The sequence below is a fragment of the Pristiophorus japonicus genome, chromosome 19 (genome assembly GCF_044704955.1).
Source record: "Pristiophorus japonicus isolate sPriJap1 chromosome 19, sPriJap1.hap1, whole genome shotgun sequence".
Classification (NCBI taxonomy): domain Eukaryota; kingdom Metazoa; phylum Chordata; class Chondrichthyes; family Pristiophoridae; genus Pristiophorus; species Pristiophorus japonicus.
Genome location: NC_091995.1, coordinates 97454370 through 97470135, shown reverse-complemented (window position 1 = coordinate 97470135; position 15766 = coordinate 97454370). Strand labels below are relative to the sequence as shown.

General features: G+C 51.0%; 1 protein-coding gene across 5 annotated transcripts in view; it reads right to left on the bottom strand.

Moving 5' to 3' along the window:
• Window positions 1–15766, bottom strand: part of LOC139230088 (glycogen [starch] synthase, muscle-like) — a 79243-nt gene that overhangs the window by 49663 nt on the left and 13814 nt on the right. For 3 of the 5 annotated variants that reach the window (XM_070861897.1, XM_070861896.1, XM_070861901.1), the window contains 3 exons: window positions 15222–15413; window positions 8881–9069; window positions 531–675 (listed from right to left, as the gene is read on the bottom strand). In XM_070861897.1, the coding sequence (XP_070717998.1) occupies window positions 531–675; window positions 8881–9069; window positions 15222–15413 (526 nt within the window). The remainder of the gene's footprint in view (window positions 1–530; window positions 676–8880; window positions 9070–15221; window positions 15414–15766) is intronic. The other 2 variants (XM_070861898.1, XM_070861899.1) reach the window with 2 other exon arrangements.

The window sequence follows — 15766 nt, the reverse complement described above, 5'->3', positions numbered from 1 at the left end:
CAACCCCCACCCGTCCCGAACCCCCGCCCAGTGTCCAACCCCCGCCCGGTGTCCAAACCATGCCCAACCCCCGCCCCATGTCCAACCCCCGCTCTGTGCCCAACCCCCGCCCCAGTCAACCCCCACCCGTCCCGTGCCCAACCCCTGCCCCACCCTCAACCCCCGCCCCACGCCCAAACCCCGCCCCCCGCTCAACCCCTGCCCCAGAGCCGTTCCAGCACACATTGGCCCAACCCGCGCACCGGATAAGAGTGGAACCAAGTGAAGACTGTCTAATGGAACTGGACAATGGGGGAAAGGAGGAGGATGATGTGGTTGTCAGTGTCAAAGGCTAAGTGAGGTTGAGGAAGATGAGGAGGGATAATGCAGCAGAATCAGAGAATATGGTTTGTGGTTTTGATTAGGGTTGTCCTGAAGCTGAGATTCACAAAGGATTACAGGGCCCTTGTATAACACAACCTGTAACTGAGATAATTTAAGGATACATCTGATGTTCCCCTAATTAATTTGCAATAATTAGCTGGACTCACCAGGTTTAGATTTCAGTAGATGTTCTGCCTCTACCGCTGTGATTTCTGACACTGTAGTAAAGACGTGAGTACAATGAACAGCAGCACGTTCCATGCAGTACCGATGGTAGATCTGCCTCTCTCCTGCCTCGCGATCTACATCAAACTGAAACAGAGACCATCAGTATCGCCATCACATGGGTCCCAGCAGTGTCCAAACACCCAACAAATGGTCACTAGCGAGTTCCTTGAAGTGTAGACATGACTTCCTTGGCCCTGGATTTCCTGAAGGGTTCCAATGGACTCCTGCTGGGCTCTCAGATTTGTTTCCTTCAGTATTTACAGGAGAGCGTGAAGGAAATCTTCCAAGGCTTGCGAACAAGGACGCAGAAAGGCAACCAACAAATCCATTAAGAATCGGATCTTATAGGGTTGAGGGCCCTAAAAAATTGGTCAAGCTCCAAAACCATGTGACACACACCCTCAATCACCATGTGACCATGTGACACACACCCTCAATCACCATGTGACCATGTGACACACACCCTCAATCACCATGTGACCATGTGACACACACCCTCAATCACCATGTGACCATGTGACACACACCCTCAATCACCATGTGACCATGTGACACACACCCTCAATCACCCAATGAATAGCGGAGGGACAAACTACTTTTTAGAAGTTTATTAGAGGCAAAGGGGAGGTAAATGCTGCACATCTGTTCAAAACCGGGAAAGGGATAAAGGCAGGCAACGACTGGCAGGAGCATCATTAAACTGTATTACAGGTAAGATAAACAAATACCTACAAGGAAATTGTAGGGTTCGCGTTGGACCTGATATAACTGGCAAAGATTTATGATGGGTTAGTTATGTAGGACTAACATGATTTTATTATTTTCTCTAAATATTCTATGTATAGAAGTAGTTTATATGGATTTCAGGAAAGCATTTTGTAGTGTATGGAGAAAGAGTCAGACTGAACACTGTGAGCTCAAAGTAAAGTGTGACCGTAGTCTTTTATTGCAGGTCTCCAGAGTGCCTCTCCAACCTGTGAAGCCTCCTTAAATACCTGTGCTCCCAAGGGATTACGGGATCCCTTGGGACTTCAGGGGATGAGCCCTCTGGTGGCTATACAGAGTAAATACAAGTCCACATATAGAACACTCCACCAACCCCACAACCCCCCACCCCCCACCCCAAAGTCAATGGTGTAACTATTTACAACGCGAGTCGATCTGGGGCCCTTCTTGCCCTGGTTGATCGTCTCGGTGTGAAAGCTGGTGGTGTTGAATCATTTGTTGGGCCCTCGCTGGGCTGCGGTGCAGCTGGCCTTGCTGGGCTGCCTGGTATGTTGGGCCCTGCAGGGCTGCTGTGGATGATGGGTTCTGCTTCGTGGTCAACTGTAGTGCCGGTTGCCACTGGTGTGTGTGTTGGGGGATCTAAAAAGGTAGGGTCCAAGGTGGGTTGCTCAGGGTAGTCCGTGAATCTGAGCTTGATTTGGTCCAAGTGTTTCCGATGAATGAGTCCATTTGAAAGTTTGACCTGAAATACCCTGCTCCCCTCTTTGGCCACGACAGTGCCGGGAAGCCACTTGGGACCTTGTCCATAATTTAATACAAATACAGGATCATTGATTTCAATCTCACGTGACACATTTGCGCTATCATGGTATGCACTTTGTTGAAGCCGCCTGCTCTCTACTTGTTCATGTAGATCAGGGTAAACTAACGAGAGCCTTGTCTTAAGTGCTCTTTTCATGAACAGCAGGTGGGATCCCGATGAGTGAGTGGGGTCTCGTGCGGTAGCTAAGCAGGACTCGGGATAGGCGAGTCTGCAGTGAGCCTTCAGTTACCCTCTTCAAACTTGATGGTTTGCACTGCTCTCTCTGCCTGACCATTGGACGCTGGTTTAAACGGGGCAGATGTGACATGTTTGATCCCGTTACGGGTCATGAATTCTTTGAACTCAGCACTGGTAAAACATGGCCCGTTGTTGCTCACCAGGACATCGGGTAAGCCATGTGTGGTGAACATGGCCCGCAGGCTTTCAGTGGTGGCAGCGGACGTGCTAGCCGACATTATCTCACATTCAATCCACTTGGAGTACGCGTCTACAACTACAAGGAACATTTTACCCAAGAACGGGCCTGCATAGTCGACGTGTACCCTAGACCACGGTTTGGAGGGTCAAGACCATAAACTTAGCGGTGCCTCCTTGGGTACATTGCTTAACTGCGAGCAGTATTACATCTGTGAACATCTGTGTCCGCATCGATACCGGGCCACCACACGGGGGGATCTGGCTATCGCTTTCATCATTACGATGCCTGGGTGGGTACTGTGGAGGTCATTGATGAAGGTGTCTATGCCCTTCTTGGGGACCACTACTCGATTGCCCCACAGAAGGCAGTCTGCCTGTATAGACATTTCAGCTTTGCGCCGCAAGAACGGCTTTATCTCTTCCTGCGTTTCCACTGGGACACTGGACCAGCTCCCGTGAAGCAAACAGCTTTTGACTAGAGATAATAAGGGATCCTGGCTTGTCCAGGTTTTGATCTGCCGGGCAGTGACGGGTGATTGCTCACTCTCAAATGCTTCCATAACCATGGCTAGATCTGCGGGCTGCAATATTTCCACCCCGTGGTGGGCAATGGCAGCCTACTGAGAGCATCGGCGCAGTTTTCTGTGCCTGGCCTGTGGCGGATGGCGTAGTTTTATGCGGACAACGTGAGCGCCCATCTCTGGATGCGGGCCGGTGCATTGTATTTATCCCTTTATTCTCGGAGAACAGGGATATCAGTGGCTTATGGTCAGTTTCCAATTCGAATTTTAGCCTAAACAGGTAGTGATGCATTTTCTTTACCCCATAGACACACGCTAATGCTTCTTTCTCAATCATGCTGTAAGCTCTCTCAGCCTTAGACAGACTCCTGGATGAATAAGTTTCCTGAAATCATTAGCTTGTTGCAATACACACCCGACGCCATATGACGACGCATCACATGCTAGTACCAAACACTTACATGGATCATACAACACAAGTAATTTGTTTGAGCATAACAATTTTCTCGCTTGTACAAAGACATTTTCTTGGCTTTTGCCCCAAACCCATTCGGCCCCTTTTCGTAATAACACATGTAGTGGTTCTAACAGTGTGCCGAGACCCGGTAAGAAGTTACAAAAGTAGTTCAAGAGTCCCAGGAATGACCGCAGCTCCGTCACGTTCTGTGGCCTCGGTGCGTTCTTGATTGCCTCCGTCTTCGCGCTGGTGGGTCTGATGCCGTCCGCCGCAATCCTCCTTCCCAAGAACTCCACTTCAGGCACCAGGAAAATGCAAAATTCGAGCGTTTTAACCTGAGCCCCACGCGGTTGAGTCGACTAAGAACCTCCTCCAGGTTCTGCAGATGCTCGACTGTGTCCCGACCTGTGACCAAGACGTCGTCCTGGAAGACCACGGTGTGGGGGACCGACTTCAGTAAACTTTCCATGTTTCTCTGGAATATCGCCGCCACTGATCGGATTCCAAACGGGCATCTGTTATAAACAAAAAGATCTTTGTGCGTGTTGATGCAGGTGAGGGCCTTCGATGATTCCTCCAGTTCCTGCGTCATGTAGGCTGAGGTCAGATCCAGCTTCGTGAACGTCTTTCCTCCCACCAGCGTTACAAAGTCATCGTCAGCCTTTGGTAGTAGGTATTGGTCCTGCAGGGAGAAACGATTGATAGTTATTTTGTCATCGCCACAGATTCTGACAGTGCCGTCTCCCTTGAGGACTGGGACAATATGACTGGCCCACTCGCTGAAATCGATCGGTGAAATGATGCCCTCTCTTTGCAGCCGGTCTAGCTCGATCTCTACCCTTTCTCTCATCATGTACGATACTGCTCTCGCCTTGTGATGGATGGGTCACGCCCTCGGAATTAGGTGGATCTGCACTTTTGCTCCTTGGAATTTCCCGATGCCTGGTTCGAAAGTGAAGGAAATTTGTTTAAGACCTGGGCACATGAAGTGCCGTCAGCGCTCAGACGTCATCTCAGTTCCAGCGTATCTTTCCCAGCCAGCTCCTGCCGAGCAGCATGGGACCATCACCCGGCACCACCCAGAGTGGTAGCTTGTGCACCACTTGATCGTAGGAGACCTTTACGGTAGCACTGCCAATTACAGGGATCAGTTCTTTAGTGTAAGTTCTTAGTCTCGTGCGAACTGGAGTTAAGACTGACCTTGAGGCCTTGTTGCACCACAACCTTTCGAAAGTCTTTTTGCCCATGATGGACTGGCTCACGCCCGTGTCCAGCTCCATTGACACCAGGAGTCCATTTAGTTCAACATTCAGCATTATCGGGGGACAATTCATGGTGAATGGGTGCACCCCATGTACCTCTGCCTCCTCTATGAGAGGCTCTGGTTCGTCGTGATCCTCCGTGGATCTGTCCTCCTCTGCAACATGGTGGTTTGCAGGTTTAACAGGCTTTGCAGCTCATCTGCACACTCGTTGGAGGTGTCCCATTGTTCCACAGCCCTTGCAAACGTACTCTTTGTATCGGCATGAATGGAAACGATGATCTGCCCCGCAGCTCCAACAAGGTGATAGTGGCCTTGCATTCATCACCCTTGATGGTGGACTCAGTCATCTGCGGACGTACAGCTGCAGGTATGTGTGACCTGCCCTTTACGTTACGATTCGAAAACACATCACTTTGTTCACAGTACTTCTAGCAGCACTTGTGTGCTGAGAGATTTGCTTCGTATTGTCACTGGTGGCAATGAGCGCCTGGGCTATCGCTATAGCCTTACTCAAGGTTGGGGTCTCTACAGTCAAAAGTTCGCGAAGTATGGTTTCGTGGCCAATGCCAAGTATGAAAAAGTCTCTAAGCATGTGCTCCAAATTCGCAATGTCCTGCAAGGTGTCTTAGCTCGGCGACATAACTCGCCACTTCCTGGCCTCAGACCTTTTGTAGGTGTAGAACCGGTGTCTCGCTATCAGAACGCTTTCCTTCGGATTCAAATTCTCTCGGACCAGTGTGCACAAATTGTCGTACGATTTCTCAGTGGGTTTCACTGGAGTGAACAGATTCTTCATGAGGCCATACGTTGGTGCCCCACAGATGGTGAGGATCGCCCTTCATTTGGCAGCGCTCTCTTCCCCATCTAGCTCTCAATCATCTCCCTCTGAAAATGTCTCCCGGTTGCCCACTGTTCTCTGCATCTTTGGGTTCACTATCTGTATCTCGTCGCCAGTTGTTGTGTATGGAGAAAGAGTTAGCCTGAACATTGTGAGCTCAAAGTAAAGTGTGATCGTAGTCTTTTATTGCAGGTCTCCAGAGTGCCTCTCCAACCTGTGAGGTTTCCTTAAATACCTGTGCTCCCAAGGGATTATGGGATTCTTGAGACTCCAGGGGATGAGCCCTCTGGTGGCTGTACAGAGTAAATACAAGTCCACATATATAACACATTTGATAAAGTGCTCATTAGAAATTGGTTGAGAGTAGAATTCATGGCATAAAAGGGAGTGTGGTAGAAGAGACAGCAAATGGTTGCAATTAATGGATGCCTCTTAAACTGGCAGCTTTTCCAAGGATTGGTGTATGGACGACTTTTGATATTTTATATATATATATATATATAAAAACTGTATTTACAGATAAAGGCTGGCTGTCAACGCTCGATAATGATACCAAATTGGAAGTAGCAAACTGCCAAGAAAAATACAGATGCCCAGAGGATATAGATAAACTGGGAGAACGTTGATAGGTGGAAGATATAATCTCATTTCCCTAGCCACCAACTCCATCCCTCTCCCTGCACACTGTCTGAGGCTGAACAAGACTGTTCGCAAGCTTGGCATTTTATTTGACCCTGAGCTGAGCTTCCAACCTGATGTCCTCCCCGTCATCAAGGCTGCCTACTTCCACCTCCGTAACATCACCCGTCTCCTCCCCTGTCTCAGCTCATCATCGTCTCCTCCTCTGTCTCAACTCATCATCGTCTCCTCCTCTGTCTCAACTCATCATCGTCTCCTCCTCCGTCTCAACTCATCATCGTCTCCTCCCCTGTCTCAACTCATCATCGTCTCCTCCTCTGTCTCAACTCATCATCGTCTCCTCCTCCGTCTCAACTCATCATCGTCTCCTCCTCTGTCTCAGCTCATCATCGTCTCCTCCTCTGTCTCAACTCATCATCGTCTCCTCCTCCGTCTCAACTCATCATCGTCTCCTCCTCTGCCTCAACTCATCATCGTCTCCTCCTCTGCCTCAACTCATCATCGTCTCCTCCTCTGCCTCAACTCATCATCGTCTCCTCCTCTGTCTCAACTCATCATCGTCTCCTCCTCTGTCTCAACTCATCATCGTCTCCTCCTCTGCCTCAACTCATCATCGTCTCCTCCTCTGCCTCAACTCATCATCGTCTCCTCCTCTGTCTCAACTCATCATCGTCTCCTCCTCTGCCTCAACTCATCATCGTCTCCTCCTCTGCCTCAACTCATCATCGTCTCCTCCTCTGTCTCAACTCATCATCGTCTCCTCCTCTGCCTCAACTCATCATCGTCTCCTCCTCTGTCTCAACTCATCATCGTCTCCTCCTCTGTCTCAACTCATCATCATCTCCTCCCCTGTCTCAACTCATCATCATCTCCTCCCCTGTCTCAACTCATCATCGTCTCCTCCTCTGTCTCAACTCATCATCGTCTCCTCATCTGTCTCAACTCATCATCGTCTCCTCCTCTGTCTCAACTCATCATCGTCTCCTCCCCTGTCTCAGCTCATCATCGTCTCCTCCTCTGTCTCAACTCATCATCGTCTCCTCATCTGTCTCAACTCATCATCGTCTCCTCATCTGTCTCAACTCATCATCGTCTCCTCCTCTGTCTCAACTCATCATCGTCTCCTCCCCTGTCTCAACTCATCATCGTCTCCTCCTCTGTCTCAGCTCATCATCGTCTCCTCCTCTGTCTCAGCTCATCATCGTCTCCTCCTCTGTCTCAGCTCATCATCGTCTCCTCCTCTGTCTCAGCTCATCTGCTGTTGAAACCCTCATCCATGCCTCTGTTACCTCTAGACACAACTGTTCCAATATTTTCCTAGCCGGCCCCTACCTTGTTCCCTCTGTAAACTTGAGCTCATCCAAAATTCTGCCGTATCCTACTTCGTACTAAGTACCATTCACACATCAACTCTGTGCTCACTGACATACATTGGTTCCCAGTCTGGCAAAGCCTCGAGTTTAAAATTCTCTCCCTCTTTGGCCTCGCCCCTCCAGCCCTATAATTCTGACCTCTTGCACCACCATTGGAGGAGGAGCCCTGAATCCCAATCTCTGGAATTCCCACCCGAAACCTCTCTATCTCTCACTCCTCCTTTAAGACGCTCCTTAAAACCTACCTCTTTGTCCAAGCTTTTAATCACCTGCCCTATTATCTCTTTATGTGGCTCGTGTCAAATGTTGTTTGATAATTGTTCCTGTGAAGCACCTTGGGACGTTTCCTACGTTAAAGGTGCTATATAAATACAACTTATTGTTATACAATTTCATATAAGAAAATATGAGGTAATATATTTTGGGAACAAGAATAAAGAATGAAAATATACTTAAAATGGTAAATCGTCAATGTAGTGAGTGAGGAAAGGGTCCCAGTCACAGCTGGATCCACAGATTAACAAATGGCCATTAACAAGGCAAATGAGATTTGGGATTTCGATTGAGAGGGAGTGAAAAAAAAGCAAAGTCATAATGACTATACAACACAAAACAGTTGTAGACTCCTTACTTTTGAAGGAATGCAATAGTTGGAGAAAGTGCAGCATAGATTCACAGAGAGGAGGAAGGTGATAATGTTGTATTCTCACAATGGTACATTGAGGGAGCTTGGCTGGAGGTATTAAAACAGATAGACATAGTATTTAAGGAAATGAAAGTCAAGAGAGCGTGATTGCAATGGAACATCTGGGCCCCGAATATCGTGTTGTATCTTCAGCAGGTTTTGTGGGGCTCCCAGAACAAGTGTACATTGCTATTTATGTCCTCACTCTGAGCTTTGGCTGTTTCCCTTGGGACCACACCGGAGAAATTCCAGATATAAAGAGGGAGAGTCGGTGAAACTTTCACAATGTGAAATGTTACTGGAATGTGCAATGCTTTGCCACAAGTGGTGATTGATTGATTGCAGAAAGGTACTCGATTGTTACTTAGTAAAATATAAAAGGGACCAAGCACAAAAATGGGACTTTAAAAAGTCAGCCTTAGTTCAGTGCGGGCTATACTTCTACATTTAGGACCATTTAAACCAAAGAGGGATTGTATACTAAGGATATTTGGGAAAGTTTATAGCTGTTGTTAACTGAATGAACTGGGAAGAATGTGTACGCACGTGTGAAAGGTTGTTGTAGAAATCGACGTTTCCAGCACAGAGATAGCGTCCCAATAATGTGGCGTGTGTCGTAAAGATTGTGGCAACAGGAATCTTGCGGTTTCTGCACATAATCAAACCAACACCAGACAGCCATTCGTGGAAGTGAGTGATGATAAACGGGCAGTCCCCCTTACACTGAACAACAAACTAAACAGGAAAGAAACCTGATTAGACAAGGACAGAAAACGTAGCTCTCTAAATATTCAATCTTATCAAGTCTTATATATCATATATGCATCTCAGTGTTAGCACCTAGCAGGCAAAAGGGAATACTTTACTCTGCACTGGTATTGTGTGGCTCATGTATGTCTCAGAATGATTTCCAACACATGCACAGTACAGACTGGGTAAATAGAATCAAGTACAGGAGTCTGTCAGCTCACAGCGAGATTAGCAGCTCAACTACCAACTCCTCTCATTTCCTGCTCTTTCCCTCAACCCTTTCATATGTTTCTGCAACTGCTCATCCAGTTCTGTGAAACCTAGAGATTAGTGTGCAATATAGAGATTTATTCCTCATCCTATTAGCCCATTACATAAACACGTTCCAGGGCTTGGTGTCCAGCTGTATTTATAACCCGGGCGATGTTCTCTCGCAGGTCAGGGTGGCCCACAATGTATTTAAAGAATACATCATTTACAACAAACATACATTCCATTAAGGCACAAAAAACCCACAGGAAATGTGGTCCTTCAAGGTGGGCGACTGGGTGACGTCATCAGGACCCAGGTCGTCATTTGGAGCGTGGGCAGGAACATCGGCGGGGCCCTGGTAATGCAGGGGAACGGGAAGGTCTTGCGACGAGTGACTCGGGAGGAGGAATGATGAGGGATCGTGGCTGAGATTTGGTGGGTGTTTGTGATGGAGGTTCGATGAGTGTTTGGTGCGGAGGTGTGGCAGGATATCGTAGCGGAGGTGCGGCGAGTGTTTTTGTGGCAGAGGAGCAGTGAGGGATCGTGGTGGAGGTGCGGTGAGTGTTTGTGGCGGAGGTGCGGCGAGTGTTTGTGGCGGAGGTGCGGTGAGTGTTTGTGGCGGAGGTGCGGCGAGTGTTTTTGTGGCAGAGGAGCAGTGAGGGATCGTGGCGGAGGAGCGGCGAGTGTTTGTGGCGGAGGTGCGGTGAGTGTTTGTGGCGGAGGTGCGGTGAGTGTTTGTGGCGGAGGTGTGGCGAGTGTTTGTGGCGGAGGAGCAGTGAGGGATCGTGGCGGAGGAGCAGTGAGGGATCGTGGCGGAGGAGCGGCGAGTGTTTGTGGCGGAGGTGCGGTGAGTGTTTGTGGCGGAGGTGCGGTGAGTGTTTGTGGCGGAGGAGCGGCGAGTGTTTGTGGCGGAGGAGCAGTGAGGGATCGTGGCGGAGGAGCAGTGAGTGTTTGTGGTGGAGGTGCGGTGAGTGTTTGTGGCGGAGGAGCGGCGAGTGTTTGTGGAGGAGGAGCAGTGAGGGATCGTGGCGGAGGAGCAGTGAGTGTTTGTGGTGGAGGTGCGGTGAGTGTTTGTGGCGGAGGAGCGGCGAGTGTTTGTGGAGGAGGAGCAGTGAGGGATCGTGGCGGAGGAGCGGCGAGTGTTTGAGGCGGAGGAGCGACGAGTGTTTGAGGCGGAGGAGCGGCGAGTGTTTGAGGCGGAGGAGCGGCGAGTGTTTGTGGCGGAGGTGCGGCGAGTGTTTGTGGCGGAGGTGCGGTGAGTGTTTGTGACGGAGGAGCGGCGAGTGTTTGTGGCGGAGGTGCGGTGAGTGTTTGTGGCGGAGGAGCAGTGAGGGATCGTGGCGGAGGAGCGGCGAGTGTTTGTGGCGGAGGTGTGGCGAGTGTTTGTGGCGGAGGAGCGGCGAGTGTTTGTGGCGGAGGAGCAGTGAGGGATCGTGGCGGAGGAGCGGCGAGTGTTTGTGGCGGAGGAGCAGTGAGGGATCGTGGCGGAGGAGCGGCGAGTGTTTGTGGCGGAGGTGTGGCGAGTGTTTGTGGCGGAGGAGCGGTGAGGGATCGTGGCGGAGGAGCGGCGAGTGTTTGTGGCGGAGGAGCGGCGAGTGTTTGTGGCGGAGGAGCAGTGAGGGATCGTGGCGGAGGTGTGGCGAGTGTTTGTGGCGGAGGAGCGGCGAGTGTTTGTGGCGGAGGTATGGCGAGTGTTTGTGGCGGAGGAGCGGCGAGTGTTTGTGGCGGAGGAGCAGTGAGGGATCGTGGCGGAGGAGCAGTGAGTGTTTGTGGTGGAGGTGCGGTGAGTGTTTGTGGTGGAGGTGCGGTGAGTGTTTGGTGCGGAGGTGTGGCGAGTGTTTGTGGCGGAGGAGCAGTGAGTGTTTGTGGTGGAGGTGCGGTGAGTCTTTGTGGTGGAGGAGCGGCGAGTGTTTGTGACGGAGGTGGGGCGAGTGTTTGTGACGGAGGTGGGGCGAGTGTTTGTGACGGAGGTGGGGCGAGTGTTTGTGACGGAGGTGGGGCGAGTGTTTGTGGTGGAGGTGCGGCGAGTGTTTGAGGCGGAGGAGCGGCGAGTGTTTGTGGCGGAGGTGGGGCGAGTGTTTGTGACGGAGGTGGGGCGAGTGTTTGTGACGGAGGTGGGGCGAGTGTTTGTGGTGGAGGTGGGGCGAGTGTTTGTGACGGAGGTGGGGCGAGTGTTTGTGACGGAGGTGGGGTGAGTGTTTGTGACGGAGGTGGGGCGAGTGTTTGTGACGGAGGTGGGGCGAGTGTTTGTGGTGGAGGTGGGGCGAGTGTTTGTGACGGAGGTGGGGCGAGTGTTTGTGACGGAGGTGGGGTGAGTGTTTGTGACGGAGGTGGGGCGAGTGTTTGTGGTGGAGGTGCGGCGAGTGTTTGTGGTGGAGGTGCGGTGAGTGTTTGTGACGGAGGTGGGGCGAGTGTTTGTGACGGAGGTGGGGCGAGTGTTTGTGGTGGAGGTGCGGTGAGTGTTTGTGGTGGAGGTGCGGTGAGTGTTTGTGGCGGAGGTGGGGCGAGTGTTTGTGACGGAGGTGGGGCGAGTGTTTGTGACGGAGGTGCGGTGAGGGATCGTGGCGGAGGTGCGGCGAGTGTTTGAGGTGGAGGAGCGGCGAGTGTTTGTGACGGAGGTGGGGCGAGTGTTTGTGACGGAGGTGGGGCGAGTGTTTGTGACGGAGGTGCGGCGAGTGTTTGTGGTGGAGGTGCGGTGAGTGTTTGTGGTGGAGGTGCGGTGAGTGTTTGTGACGGAGGTGGGGCGAGTGTTTGTGGCGGAGGAGCGGTGAGGGATCGTGGCGGAGGAGCGGCGAGTGTTTGAGGCGGAGGAGCGGCGAGTGTTTGAGGCGGAGGAGCGGCGAGTGTTTGTGGCGGAGGTGCAGGGAGGGATCGTGGCGGAGGAGCGGCGAGTGTTTGAGGCGGAGGAGCAGGGAGGGATCGTGGCGGAGGTGCGGAGTGTTTGTGGCGGAGGAGCGGCGAGTGTTTGAGGCGGAGGTGCGGTGAGTGTTTGTGGCGGAGGAGCAGGGAGGGATCGTGGCGGAGGTGCGGAGTGTTTGTGGCGGAGGAGCGGCGAGTGTTTGTGGCGGAGGTGTAGCGAGTGTTTGTGGCGGAGGTGCGGTGAGTGTTTGGTGCGGAGGTGCGGTGAGTGTTTGTGGCGGAGGTGTGGCGAGTGTTTGTGGCGGAGGTGCGGTGAGTGTTTGTGGCGGAGGTGCGGTGAGTGTTTGTGGCGGAGGTGCGGTGAGTGTTTGTGGTGGAGGTGCGGTGAGTGTTTGTGGTGGAGGTGTAGCGAGTGTTTGAGGCGGAGGTGCGGTGAGTGTTTGTGGCGGAGGTGTAGCGAGTGTTTGTGACGGAGGAGCGGCGAGTGTTTGTGGCGGAGGAGCGGCGAGTGTTTGTGGCGGAGGTGTAGCGAGTGTTTGTGGCGGAGGAGCGGCGAGTGTTTGTGGCGGTGGTGCGGTGAGTGTTTGTGACGGAGGTGTAGCGAGTGTTTGTGGCGGAGGAGCGGCGAGTGTTTGTGGCGGAGGAGCGGCGAGTGTTTGTGGCGGAGGTGTAGCGAGTGTTTGAGGCGGAGGAGCGGTGAGTGTTTGTGGCGGAGGAGCGGCGAGTGTTTGTGGCGGAGGAGCAGTGAGGGATCGTGGCGGAGGTGTGGCGAATGAGGGTACGGGGCCCAGAAGACACAAGGCCCACGGCCCAGCCCACACTGCGATATGTGCGCGCACTAGGTCCGTGCAGCAGAGCAGGTCACCAGTCGTCCTGGTTAACCCTTGCCCCTGGATAAAGGCCTAGCTCTGTCAAGCCCGTGTGGTGGCTGGTGTGCAACGGTCACCACACGTTAAAAAAATCCACCCACAGGCATCTTCCACCCCTGGAGTTCAGGACTGGAATACTGGGTCCTTCATTGAAACATCAGTGAACTCATGTGGAAGCAAGTCATCCTCGTTCAAGGGACCACCTATGATGATGACACAAACATTTCTTCTAACGTCCCTGTTATTTAAGAGTTTATGCTAGATATTCTACCTGGGTTCCGTATCACCAGGAACTCCCAGAAGCAGATTCTGTGGACCCTATTTACCTGTCCAATATCCAGATAAGCAATAGCAAGGAGTCTTGTCAATGTTCACCAGCTTACTGAATGTATCATGGGAACAGGAGGAGGCCATTCAGCCCCCCAAGTTTGTCCCGTAATTCAATTACATCATGGTTGATTTGTATTTTAACTCCATATCCCTCAATACCACATGCACCTCACATTGTGTGAACAGTCTATCAGTCCAAGACTTAGGCTCCAAGCCAAACAATTTATTTACAATAAATGAACAGTACTCAGTGCATTTGCATTATTGTGCACTCTGCTTATCCATAGAATGACACAGCACAGAAAGAGGCTGGCCATTCGGCCCTGTGTCGGCTCTGTGACAGAGCGATCCAATTAATCCCACTCCCTGCTCTTTCCCATAGCCCTATAAAAATGTTCACTTCAAGTATTTATCCAATTTCCTTTGGAATGTTACTTTGAATCTGCTCCCACCGCCCTTTCAGGCAGCGTGTTCGAGATCACAACAACTCGCTGCCTCTGGGTCGTTTGTCACTTTAAATCTGTGTCCCTCAGGTTACCGACTCTTCTGCCACTGGAAACAGTTCCTTATTCACTCTATCAAGACCCCTCATGATTTTGAGCACCTTGATCTAATCTCCTCTCAACCTTCTCTCTCTAAGGAGAACCACCCCAGTCTTTCCACATCTCTGGTACCACTCTGGTAAATCTCCTCCCATCATAATACATCAAAAGAAGGATCTATGAGCTACCTTTCATGGTACTAAATCCATGAAAATATTTGCTCATTTCTTTCGTGGTGAAACAAAACCAACAACTGAAACTAACCCAGACCTTCTGTTGCCCGAAGACTCAACATTTATTAATATAGCACCTTGAACACGGCATGCAAATGTACATAAACCTCCAATCAGAGGCTTCTCGCCACAGCTGTCAATCACCCCCCCCCGACCCCCACGCCCCATCTGATACAGCTGTCAATCACCCCCCCCACCGGCCATCTGATACAGCTGTCAATCAAACTCCCCACCACCACCAGACAGGCTTTGATCAGTGCTACATCACCTGTTTAAGGTATTTTGATGATGTTATGTAGATTACACAGGATATACAGCACAGAAACAGGTCATTCAGCCCAACCAGTCCATGCCGGCGTTTATGCTCCACTCGAGCCTCCTCCCATCTTTCCTCATCTAACTCTATCAGCATAACCCTCTATTCCCTTCTCCCCCATATACTTGTCCAGCCTCCCCTTAAATGCATCGATACTATTCACTTCAACCACTTCCTGAGTTCCACATTCCCACCACTCTCTGGGTAAGGAAGTTTCTTCTGAATTCCCTATTGGATTTCTGGGTGACTATCTTATATTGATGGCCTCTAGTTATGCTCTTCCCCACAAGTGGAAACATTCTCTGTATTCACTCTATCAAAATCTTTCATAATTTTAAAGACCTCTATTAGGTCACCCCCTCAGCTTTCTTTGTTCGAGAAGAGAGACCCAGCCTGTTCATCCTTTCCTGGTATGTATACCCTCACATTTCTGGTATCACCCTTGTAAATCTTCTCTGCACCCTCTCAGTGCCTTTTTATAATATGGCAGTGCTCTAAGATTAGAAACGGTAGAGATACTGGCACCGAGTCCTGGACAGCCCACTCAGTGCACATTCCCAGACCAACCTTTCCCATGACCATTGCCTTTTGCCTTATTTACCTGGGGACTCACTACCTCCAGCTTTCAGCTGGAATTTTAACAAAAGTCTTTTGGAAATAAGGTACATCACACCAAGTTTACAAAGCTGATGTGAAAGCCCAGAGCTAGGAGTGATCCCACGTGGATTTCACTGACCTCTCCCAGGAACCAGGTGATGAGAAAGCCAAAGAGAACAGCATCATTTGCCTCTCGGTCATACCAGGGGATCCCGATAGAACAACACTCCCACAGTTCCGCCTTCCAATGGTCCAAGTTCCAAGATGTAGCTGCAACATCGAATAGGATAACACAAGGATTCCCCTCGATCAACCAGCGCCCAAAGTACACCTGCACACAAAAACACATTGTAAAACAGCTCGGATTATTGTACTGAAACTTCAAGCTACATCACATCTCTATTCCTGTTTGATCTTGTATTATCCAGGGAAAGAGGTTTCAGCCATGGCTCAGTGCCAGCACTTGATTCCGAGTCAAAAGGTTGCAAATTCAAATCCCAGCCCAGGGTTTAAACATGTAATCCTGGCTGACACTCCCAGTGCAGAGCTGCACTGTCTGAGGGGCAGTACTGAGGGAGTGCTGCACTGTCTGAGGGGCAGTACTGAGGGAGTGCTGCACTGTCGGAGGGGCAGTGCTGATGGAGCGCCGCACTGTCGGAGGGGCCGTACTGAGTGAGCGCTGCA